Below are 12,210 nucleotides of genomic sequence, written 5' to 3' on the forward strand. Positions count from 1 at the left end.
ATCAGTTAAAAGTTTCTTGTAGTAAATTGAAATTAGCTCATCAGTTCATCAGCTCTGAATTTTCAATGAGGGAGAAGGAGTAGATGTAATTTTAAGGATGTTAATTAGGTAAATGGTCTTTTATTGTAGAAAAAACACATTACATTACATTATTATTATTACAAGCTAAGTATTTTTATATATCTTACAATATCACTGGATGGGATCTTTATGTATATTTCTATTTCTATTTCTATTTACTTTATGTATTATTTATTGTATTATAACCAATGACCCAAGTTGAAAAAAAATATCCTCAAGTATTATTTTGTAAGATTTTAATACTCAAAACCCAAACTCATCTGCTTACTCAAGACTGTGTTGGTGTGATTTGATCAGATTTGATTGACAACACAACAAAAAAACCCCACAAGCTGTCGTCTCATTTTGAATCCAATAGGGCTAAATCCTGATTGGTGCACAGTACACAATGTGACAGTGCCTTCACACCAATTTCGAACAGCGCTGACAAAACAGAACAGATTAATGTCTGATGTGAAATAATCAAAATTGTTCTAACTTTGACGGATATTTTTTGTGCTTACATAGGACTAAATAACTCATTGTCAAAGCCTGATTGGGAAAAAAGGTTTTCAGGGCCTTTAAATTTCTGATTGCTGAATTCTTATCAGCCTCTGCTTGCATTTATTGACTTTATACAACCACTCTCTATTTATTACACACTTCTGTCATCATCAATTATATAGTGACCTCTGAATGCATCTGAGTGAAGATGCAAATTACACTGGAACTCTACCGTAGATTGCTGAACTATAAAGATGTAATTAAAAGATGAACTGAAGTTGAACTGTCTGCTGATACTGAATATGTATATGTGTACATGCCTATTTGTGGTTCGTGCTCGTTTCAAAATTGATGCTAAAGATGGAATAAATTAAAAACGGGATGTGATGACATACAGTAACAGTCCATGAACAACTGCTCTGGTTTAATTTGGTGAGAATAAAACCACTTTTAACTCTAAACCCTTGAAACATGAAGATATCACGTTCAGTGCACCAATTATAAACCTCTCCTTCCCTCCCCACGCTCTTTTTTTCCCTCTTTCATTATTTTCCCACTATCTGTCTCTCCATCTTTTCGCTTCGTTGGGCCTGCCATTCTATTAAATCTCACCAACAGATTGTCTCTATTAATTAGTCTACATCTCCCATCTTGCATGTAATAATCAGAGGTAATAGAGATATTAGGAAGATACGGATATTTCTGCAGTCACAATCACTTATAATTAGCCGGATGATTAAAAGACAGACTTGCCTCTGCCTGGCTGACGTCCAGACAGACAGCACAAGGTCTTTTTTTTCTTGCTGCAAAATTTCTAGGGCACCTGTTCGGCAGCAAATTTAATGTGTCAGTTTGCTAAATATCTCTGTTCCATCGTGTCTCGCAGGACACTTCAAATAGTGGAGGTAATAATGCCTCTAGACAAAACAAGTTTCCAGCTTGTCATCAGTGACTTTTATGAATGAATATTTTACACAAATAGCGTATTGGAAACGATAAAGCGTGTCGCTCTAAATCAAATGTATCTGCGTTTCCATTTAATTTTCAGGTCTGAGAGTCGAACTGTAGGGTCAAGTAGATAATGGATGACGTGTCTATACAGCATGTCTGTAGTTAATTGGAAGGTCCTGGGTGCACTAAACAGACAAGGAGAAAAGACAGGGGTAATTACCAGTCTTCTACTTTGTGTGTAAAGGTGTGTGCGCCTCCACATTTGAGTGTGTGCAGTGGCTAAAGGTAATTATACACTGGGCCAGAGATAAAGAATACCAATTCCTGTCACAATATTTCCCTGCTGACACATGGAGTAGATTTTGTCTGATTTTATCACTCACCCTGCGATTATCAAGACACATCAAAGGACTTATTCTTTCAGAGTTATTGGAGCTGACCTCTACAGCATCCATGTATCTTGGGCAATGAAGCACTTTACCCCTGCAAGCTCCCCGTCCTGTCGCATCCTTGCGGCAAAGATCTCCTCCAGTTTAACGGTTGATGTTCCTGGACCGTTCCCTACAGACCCGTTACTCACTCTAACCCTGTCAGAGTACTGCCTACTGGGCACACATAATGAAGAGAATAGAAAATTGAACACAAGACCCCAGAGCACATCATTAAACCGTTTTCTATTATGGTACTCAGTACAAAAGCGAACGAAAACACTGCTTGCCAGGTTGTTAAGAATCCACAGCCACAGCTCCCAGTGGGATGCTCAGGTCTCCATGGTTTTACTGGTTGGGCAATCCCAGCACTGACACGGTTTTATGACACCATTTCTCACCAGGAAAATCTTGCCAGAGACCTTTTAACAGTTTACTTCAGAGACTGTAATCCTAGACAAAGTTGCTCTTGGCTGTACTATTCCCTTTACAGCATTATTATTTCCTGCGTCTCAGGGGAAAGCATTTTATTAGCTTTCAAAATTTAAAGTCAAAATTTAAAACAGCAAGTGTACAGTAAATTGGTAAGACATTTTGTGATTGTTACTTACTAGAGCCCAGTGTACAAAAACCACAGAGAAGAGCTTAAACCAATGGTTGTTCTTGGCCATCACCAAGTCCAGATATATCCCTTTTTCATAGCTGATATTTTCTCGTCATGGTAGGAAAAGCACAGGTGTTATTCAGAGAAAAGGGTCTAAATACGATCCCAATTGAAGGTCAATCTTTTTGTTTCTTACTGCAAGATCAAGAAAGTTTAAGGAAGAATGATCAATGTTTCTTAATGATTCCTAAAAATGTAATGCAAAATGAAATGCAAAAACTCAAGCCAGAGCCTTAGGCTATTGTTTCCGAGACTGGAGCCAAAATCATCCATGAGAGGATATTCTGACAGAAGATCAACATATTTTGGGCTGAACTGTCATGATGAGTCTGTCGTTCTAAAGGAAAACCATTTCTGCATTGAGATGAGACACATGCATGTTCATGCACCTCTAACACATACTGTAAGGTTCACTGACATTTTATTCCATTCTGCATTTTAATCATATTCATATTTGCGTATGTTTGGGTGGGTGTGTGTTTGTGTAGTCTCAGATGAAGATGAAGTCTGCTGGCGTCGTGGATGGAGGCTTGTTCACAGAGAGCTACTGTAACATCTGCAATGCCCAGCTCATCTCCGAGTCCCAGCGCACTGCACACTATGAGGTGAGTCGTCTCCTCTCAGTTTGGAGGAATTTTTTTCTGCTTCCTCGTTTTGTCAGGACTAAACATACACATGCCAAGTAAAGAAACACACCGACGAATGAGTGCACAAAACAAAAAATGCTATGATTACTGCTTTGACAGGCAGATTCCTGCACTGTACACTTTGCATTAGGCTTATTTGTACCAATTTGTGCTTGTGCCGTTCAAAACAGTGCTCATCCATTATACATAGACTTAATGCAGCATGGTAATGCCACTGACTCGCACAAAAACAAACACACGCACTTTTTGTTTTAATGTAGTCCTCTCAGCAGACTCCCCAAGAGTAATTTAATGAATGGCCATCGGCCCTGTGCATTATTTAACTAGGATGTATGTGTGAGTGTGCACATGTGTGCATGTGCGCTTATGTGTGTGTACTGCATTGAGGTCGTCCTTGATTATAAGGCACAATTGAGATTAACAAGCACACTAATGAGGACAAGACCCTTATCTGGAGAGAATTAAGCAGGGACAACGACAGTGTGTATGTGTCTGCATGCATGTGTACCAACCCCACTTAACAGTAATCTATTTCTGTCTCTAAACCCAAGTCAGACAAAAACACACAGCCTTGAGTTGCTCGCCCAAATGGGCGAGCTGAGTCACTGTGTTTCTTCAGTGTCACCCTTAACGCACAAAAGGTCTCTGAAGAAGTCAGTAGATCAAGGAGACACGGAAAGAAATCATTGGATGGAGGTTTTTTAATGTTAGATTATAGGGTCAGTGAGGACAGGAGCCAAGGCAAGGCAGGGCAACTTTATTTGTAGAGCACATTTCATTCACATAGTAAAACAGACTAAAGACAACAGACAACGGATTAAAGGGCACCAAGAACTATAACCATAACAATAACTATAATGATAACAATGTGAGCATCCACACTTATGAACGATAATGTTCTGTAAACAGTGGTGCCAAGCACGCATTGTGTGCTCCAGCTGTGTCAGCAGCTTAGGAAAATGGATATTGATGACTTGTTACTGCTGTATATTGCCCAGAGAAAGAATAAGAAAACCAGAGGGGTATGGGCTCACAGGCAGGTGGTGATTCAATGTGTTGCTCAGAAGTATTTCAGGACACTAGTTGCTGTGTATTTACAGACCAAACTGCACTGACTGACGGTAGCGGACACTGAAGCGCGATGCGCAAAAATGCAGAGATGTCAAGCTTTTATTGCGCTGTGGCACGGACACATGGTATGAGAATGGATGGAAGCCTAAAAGGGTTGCTAACTTTGTCATTTTTTTACATTATAGTTGAGAACAAAGTTCCAGCATCATTGTATAATATAGAGAGATAAACCTATCTAAAGAAATCACCTCTGGCTGTCATTCTGCTCTAATTTACAGTGTGTCAGTCCATGGTGAGAAAGCAGCAAACCCACATTAAAATAAAGTCATCAGTCAGTTTCCAGAATTAAGATGACATATGCAGTTTTGAAGTTTTACTGGAAATGTCAGACTAGATGGAGATTTTGTCTTGCCATATGGTTTAGAGGATGGATTTTGATTGGCATCAGTGTTTCTATCGTTCATCAAATCGCTCTGAAAGTGATTCCAACGATATTGCCACTGTCGTTGTCGCTATAGTTGCGGTGTGGACTCCACCATCTAATCCAGTTAGAACAATTTTTAAAACTATATATTTATAGTTATCATTATAGTTATTGTTCTTGGTGTGGATGGCCCTTTAGACTAAAGAAAAGAGATCATTGAGGATTACAAAAATACAGAGGATTGAAAAAGGGGCCTGCTCAGAGTACCGTGGTGCCCTTTTTTGAAGCCTTGTTCAAAAAGGATATATCTGTACCCTAATGTGACACTGATGCTTCTTTTTACCCACGATGGCCAAATGGCTTTAGTCAATCCAAGTGACCTTCAAGTGACTTTATAGTCAACTTAAGTGCTTCTTTAGTCAGCTTCAAAGCCTTTGAGGCCAGTTTCAGCAGTTGGATGTAATAAAGTTGGGTTTAAGCCGTACGCCGGGCTTAGCTACATCCAGCCTTGTGATAAATATTTACCCCTGTTGCACCATCTAAAACTATGACTAGGCGCTACGTCCAGCGTAGACGGTGCACGTCCACGCTGACACATGCTGCCGCAGTGATAGTTTCCATGTTTACTGGCGCCAACAAATAGATTACAAATGACTGAATCAGCTTTATTGCCAAGTAGGTACTCAGTTTACATACGAGGGATTTGACTTGGTGTTGTTAAGGTGCGTAGCGGTCAAAGATATACAATCAAAATTACACACAAAATTAAGAGGCCCTAAATAATATACAAAAGAAGAATTTACCATAAAATAAAATGTAACATATAAAATATAGAATATATTCTGGTGAGAGGAGCAGCTACAGATTGAATTTTAAACATTAAATAGATGAGAATGGAATGAATGTAGAGGATATTGATCAGGAGTTTCGTTAATGTAATGCACCATGTAGGATCAAAGATCACTGAAGTGCAAATGAGAGATTGTGGCATGTGTAACGTGTAATGTTCATGTTGGGGAAGGGGGGGGTTGAGTCCGTGTCAGTGGGGATCCCGGGGCTTGTTGATGAGTCCGGCTGCAGTCAGGAAGAAACATGTTCTTGTGGCATGAGGTTTTGGTCTTGACAGACCTCAGCCTCTTGCTGGAGGGGAGCGTTTCAAAAAGTTTGTCCGGTGTGGGAGAGGTTGGGCATGATCTTTCCTGCTTGCCTCAGTGTCCTGAAGGCATGCAGGTCCTAGAGGGACGGCAGATTGCATCTGATCACCTTTTCGGTAAATCGGACAGTACGCTGCAGTCTGCTTTTGTCCTTTACAGTAGCAGCAGCTTACCAGACGGTGATGGAGGAGGTGAGGATGGATTCAATGATGGCAGTGTAGAAGTGCATCATCATTGCCTTTGGCAGGTTGTAGTTCTTCAGCTGCCACAGGAAGTACATCCTCTGCTGAGCCTTCTTGGTGAGGCTGCTGATGTACAACTCCCACTTGAGGTCCTGGCTGATGATGGTTCCCAGAAAGCAGAAGAAGTCATGCAGGGTTGGGCGGGTGGGGCTGCATTTCTTCTGAAATCTACAACCTGCTCAGAAAATTAAACTACTCATATTGTGAAACCAGAAAAAATATTGAACTCTAGAGTAAGTATATGCATATTTTAGCATGCAAACAGAACAATGCCATAACTAATAAGAAAAAGCAGGACGTCAGGACAGGACAGGGTGGACGTCAAACTAGACTCTTCAAATTTCTGCCAGTTTAATATATTTTTTAATGGCAAAGCAAACACCAAAGAAAACATGAATTAGGAAATTTGCATGAACCTTTATAAACTACTACTCCGTTCAAGGTAGGTTAAATTCACTAAACTGAGTTCAGTTTACTAAAATCTTGAGTTGAACTGCTGGTTCATGCTGCTCCTTCATGCGCTCCTCTGCATGGGGAGGACCGTGGGAACCACAGCGCGAACAAACCGTGAAAGCTGGAGTGTGTTGCAAACTAGACAATGTATGTATGTAGAACTACACCTAGATGGTGCAGCAGATAGCCTATTAATTCTACGTAAGGGTTAAAGGCACATTTTATGTCCAGCCTAGTCTTACGAACGGGTGTACATCTAACTGGTGCAACTGGCCCCTGAAGTGGGATTGCGTTACATCAAAAATGAGCCTGAAATTAAGCCTGGATTTAAGGTCAGAGGGATTTCACCCTTTTCAGTTTCATCTGTGCCTCTTGCACCAAATTCAGGCTGAACAATTTCAGCCCAGTAACCAAACCCAACACGGCGTCGGGAACAAAAATGAGCGTTGGGCGTAACAGTTGCCTGTGTGGTGTGTAGGGCTGCAACTAACGATTAATCTGTCAACTATTTTCTCGATTTATCGATTTGTTGTTTGGTCCATAAAATGTTAGAAAATTCTGGAAAATGTCAGTCACCGTTTCCCAAAGTCCAAGGTGATGTCTTCAAATTTCTTTTTTTGTCCACAAGCAAAAGATATACAGTTTACTGTCATAGAAGACTAAAGAAACCAGAAAATATTTGCATTTAAGAAGCTGAAATCAGAGAATTCGGACATTATTTCTTAAAAAATTACTCAAATCGATTAATTAGTTATCAAAATAGTTGGCGATCAATTTAATAGTTGGCAATTAATCAATTAATCGGCTAATCGTTGCAGCTCTAGTGGTGTGTTATAGTGGAGGACAACCAGCAGAGCATCTGGGATGCCTGACAAAAAAACAAGCATGTCAACATTAGCCTGTAAGAGCTCAGACTGCACAACCATAAACAATTGTAAATATAGCGAAGCAAAAGAGGAACAATGTTTTATTTCATTACAGTAAACCTGTAACCATTTGACTCAACCACCCACATCACCCTTGGGTCTGGTGTGCCATCATGAAAGATGGCAAGCTAAGACTGGTCCAACATGTAGTCTGCTGTGTCTCCCAAATAAGTCACAGCAATTATGATACTGTGATCGCCTAATCTGACACAAAGAGCTATCTCAATCTCAATCTGCCTAGTGTTAAAAATGTAAATCAGAGTGTGAGAGTGAGATACCGCCTGTAAACACACAGGGACAGTGTGGCAGATATTTTTATGTTGTTGTCCTCTGTCCTGTCTGTCTCCTCCAACTTCATTTTACTGACAGGAAACCAGAGAAGAAGAGACAGAGAGACAAGTATAGTCCATTAGAGTTGGATGAGCACTGAGGGTCTGTGCAGGGTAACCATGGTGACACTAGGTCTCGCTTTTAGCCCATATCCCAGAGCCATCAACTACATGACCATTTATACACCTCTAAACACGAGCATACACTCAGGCACACAAACACACGCACACACACGCTCTGACAAAATGCATTAAAGTAGTCTGACAAGTGAGGAGGCATGTGAGGTAAGGGGGGGTCTTGTCCCGGGGGCAGACGATCCAATCGAAGCACTGGAGCAGCAAGTACAGTGTCTTGTCAGAGTCTCCCGTTTGCCTGTTCCGCCATGATATAAATTTAGTACGTTTTCATCTACAAAACATAATTTCAAAAATCGTACGAATAAACAGTTAAATGATTCCCTCGGAATTCCAGCTCTGGATCGAGCCATTTTAATACATCTAATAAAGAGTCTGTGATTTTGATTTAATCATATCCATCTCTCATCAATCCAATACACATATTTCTCCCTCAGCGCTTCTTATAATTACAATCTTGACTATTACGCCGACACTCTGTGTTACAATAATGTGTATTTGACTAAAGATGTGGCAGTAAAGATACAATGCCTGTGTTAATAGTGTCAACACTTGCTCATGGAAAATTGCACCAGCAGTGGAATTTATAGATAATAATAGATGTTATATAGTAGGGAGTGAAGGTCAGAGCTTGCCAATAAAATGATATGTACAGAGCAAGATAGCTGTGTCAACCTTGTACACAATCACACAGGGGCGTCTTAACACATTCACATGCAATGTAATCTTCCTCCTGCAGTGTACATCCAGTGATTTTCATTGTTCTTCAGTAAAGTGACAGTTAGCAGCTTCAAGGACAACTCGCTGTTCTTTCATGTAAACCCTACTGTATAGTTCTGCTTATTATAGCTCAGAGTCTTGAGTGTAAAGCTCTCTGATGGAGACAGGTCAGGTGGGGCTAAAATACAACATTGTTTGCTTTTTTAAAAAACATTTTTGCTTATATTCTATTAATTATTGATTTCAAATTTAATCTTTAAAAAGTAATTTTAATGTAATCTGAGCAGAGCTGCGACGATTAGTCAATTAATCGATTAGTTGACTGACAGAAAATTTATCAGCAAATGTTTTGATAATCAATTAGTCTTTTTTTTAAGCAAAAATTTACTGGTTCCAGCCTCTCAAATGTGATGATTTCATTCTTTTCTTTGTCATACAGACGTGGCCAAAATTATTGATACCCTTGCATTTTGTTATAATAATGCTACAGTCACCCTGAACAGTGTTGAAATTAAAATAGATTTTATTATCAATGCATGTCTGTGTTTGATTTGCAGTGGAACAAAACAAAAAAGTTGTGAAAATAAATGAATTCATTCTTATTCCACAAAGACATTCTAAAATAGCCTGGATAAAATTATTGGTACCCTTTAGAAGTTGTAAGACATAATTGATTTGAAGTGAAACTTTAAGCAGACTACTGTGTTTTAATTAGGTCCACAGGTGTTTCCAATCTTATAATCATTCATGCAGCCAGTTTAAAAGGAGAAAATTACTCACTCTGATGTTTTGTGCCACTGTGTGCATCACTTGAACATGGAAAAGTGAAGTAAAACTAGAGAGTGGTCTGAAGACAGACTTTTAGAAAAAAGGTAATAGCCAAGCATGGTCAACGTAAAGGTTACAAGACCATTTCCAAAGAGCTTGTTGTTCCTGTGACCACTGTTGCCAACATTATTAAGAAGTTTAAGGCCAATTGAACTATAGCCAACATCTCTGTATGTGGTCACAAGAGGAAAATTGGCCTCAGATTGAACAGAGGGATTGCTTGATTGGTCGAGAACGAACCAAGGAAAACTTCAATACAGATCCAAGCTTCTTCAAGTTAAAGGTACAATAGTTTCAAGTTGCACCATCCGTCAATGTCTGAATGAAAATGGACTCCATGGTAGAAGAGCCAGGAAGACCCCACTTCTAAGAGGAGGGACAAAAAAAGCCAGACTGGACTTTGCCAAAAGGCAATTTGACAAGCCACAGTCCTTCTGGGGAATGTGCTTTGGGCAGATGAAAGGAAATTAGAACTTTTTGGTAAATCACACCAACCCTATGTTTACAGAAGAAAAAATTAAGCCTTCAAAGAAAAGAACACCATAACTACTGTGAAACATAGTGGAGGCTCAGTGATGTTTTGGGGTTCTTTTGCTGCCTTGAATCTGTGCAGGACAAAATGTAATCAGAAGACTATCAAGGCATTTTGGAGCGAAACATACAGCCCAGCGTCAGAAAGCTGTGTCGTAGTTGCAGGTCATGGGTCTTCCAGCAGGATAATGAGCCCATACATATATCAGAAAGCACCCAAGAGTGGATGAGAGGAAAACACTGGACCGTTCTGAAGCGGCCTGCTATGGGTCCTGATCTGAATCTCATTGAACATCTGTGGAAAGAGCTGAAACTTGCAATTGGGAGACAGCACCCATCAAACCTGAGAGAACTGGAGCAGTTTGCTCAAGAAGATTGGGCCAAACTACCAGTGGAGAAGTGCAGAAACCTTATTCAGAGTTACAGAAAGCGCTTGACTGCACTTATTGCCTCTAAATGCTGTGCTACAAAATATTAAGTTAAGGGTACCAATATTTTTGGCCATTTCCATTTGTTTTATTGTATTAAATATGTTAAGTTGTAAATCAAAAGCAAAGTTTCAGTTATATTCAATGTGAAATAAAGAATGATATATATACCATATACTTCTGTCAGTTTCAACTTAATACAGAGAAAATTTAGTTTTAAAAAAAAAAAAAGGTGGAAGGGTACCAATATTTTCAGCCATGTCTGTACATGATACTAAACTGAATATCTTTGGATTTTAGACTGTGGTCAAACAAAACAAGACATTTGAAGGTGTTACCTTTGACTCTGGTGTATTATAACAGCCATTTTTCACTATAGTACAATGCCAGTATGTTCAAGTGAAGCAAAGAGCTCTCATCTCCCCCCACCTCCTCCTCTACCCAACATCTTACCCCGAAAGCTGAGGCTGGCCCAGGCCATTAGTCACCTAGCCGGGGGCAAAATGTCTGCTAGCATCATCAGCTGAAACAGAGATAAAAGCTCTGAGGGAGGTGCCAAGATGGAGTGACAGTCATTGATTTTTTTCCACTTGGTTCACTTGATAAAATAAAACTCAGTTCACTGGCTGACACTCTTACTCTCTCTCTCTTTTTGTCTCTCTCTCTCTCAGAGTAAGAAACATGCCAACAAGGTGCGTCTGTTCTACATGCTTCACCCTGAAGATGGAGGACCACCTTCCAAGAGACTGAGGCCAGATAACCCAGTATGCTGTCACTGAGTGTGTGTGCCTGTGTTGCATGTTAATGAGATTTTCTTCCTCCAAATTAGAATCGCTAACCCGAACTGTAGTACCAGTTAGCACATTAGTGGGAGGACAAATATTTGCCTGCTGACATGTGTGAATGTGCAGCATGTCTTCATGTCCTTGATCATATATAAACAACAAAAGACCAGAGTTTACTTTCTTCAGTATAATCCTCTACTATCCCTGTCCACTTTCAGGCTTGGCCGTGGCAGCCAAGTGCTCATGGGAGTATTTGTTTGATCTTTTGTGTGTATTTGTGTGTGTCTGTGTGCTCAGATTCCCCCCAAGAGAGGTTGTGCCTTAGCTCTGGTGTTTCTGGTAAGGTTTAGCAGAGGCATACACCGCCAAGTAGTTCTATATCTGACTACTGCAGGCCATGGCTAGAGAGGTCAGTGCATTAATGACGTCTGTTATTTCGTGGGTTCCGCTCTGCAATTGTAGCAAATGCTGAGGTTGCATTTGCATCCTCTGCGAATTGTTAGGCTTCGAACCGTGCTGCTATTTTTCTGTTGATTTAATTATGACTTTGTGGGTCTTTGCGTGTTTACATCTGTTTTTGTATGTGTGTGTGTGTGGTGAGAGAGTGAGAGAGAAACAGTAAGTTACAGACAGAAATGGAAAGAGAAGTGTGAACGTAATGGACTATTGTGAAGAAGGCACTTTACCATAGTACATTGTGTGCCCCATTTATCCTGCAAGCCCATAAGTCCCACATGGCACAATACACACACACACACACACACACACACACGACACATACAGTATACACTTTGAGGACACAGCTGGTGGAAAATTAAATCTTATCAAACTAACTGACAAATCTAGCTGTGCCAGAAAGAGAGAGAGAGGGGAGGGGAGGAGGGCGTGAGAGGAGGGGAGAGATGGAGCATCTCCAAAAACAATGTGGTG

General features: G+C 40.2%; 1 protein-coding gene across 2 annotated transcripts in view; it reads left to right on the top strand.

The window, feature by feature from the left end:
* zgc:171482 (zinc finger protein) overlaps window positions 1-12,210 on the top strand; it is a 60,521-nt gene that overhangs the window by 11,426 nt on the left and 36,885 nt on the right. For both annotated transcript variants that reach the window (XM_067610101.1, XM_067610102.1), the window contains exons 2-3: window positions 3,096-3,212; window positions 11,167-11,259. In XM_067610101.1, the coding sequence (XP_067466202.1) occupies window positions 3,096-3,212; window positions 11,167-11,259 (210 nt within the window). The remainder of the gene's footprint in view (window positions 1-3,095; window positions 3,213-11,166; window positions 11,260-12,210) is intronic.

This window comes from Thunnus thynnus, chromosome 14 (genome assembly GCF_963924715.1).
Source record: "Thunnus thynnus chromosome 14, fThuThy2.1, whole genome shotgun sequence".
NCBI lineage: Eukaryota > Metazoa > Chordata > Actinopteri > Scombriformes > Scombridae > Thunnus > Thunnus thynnus.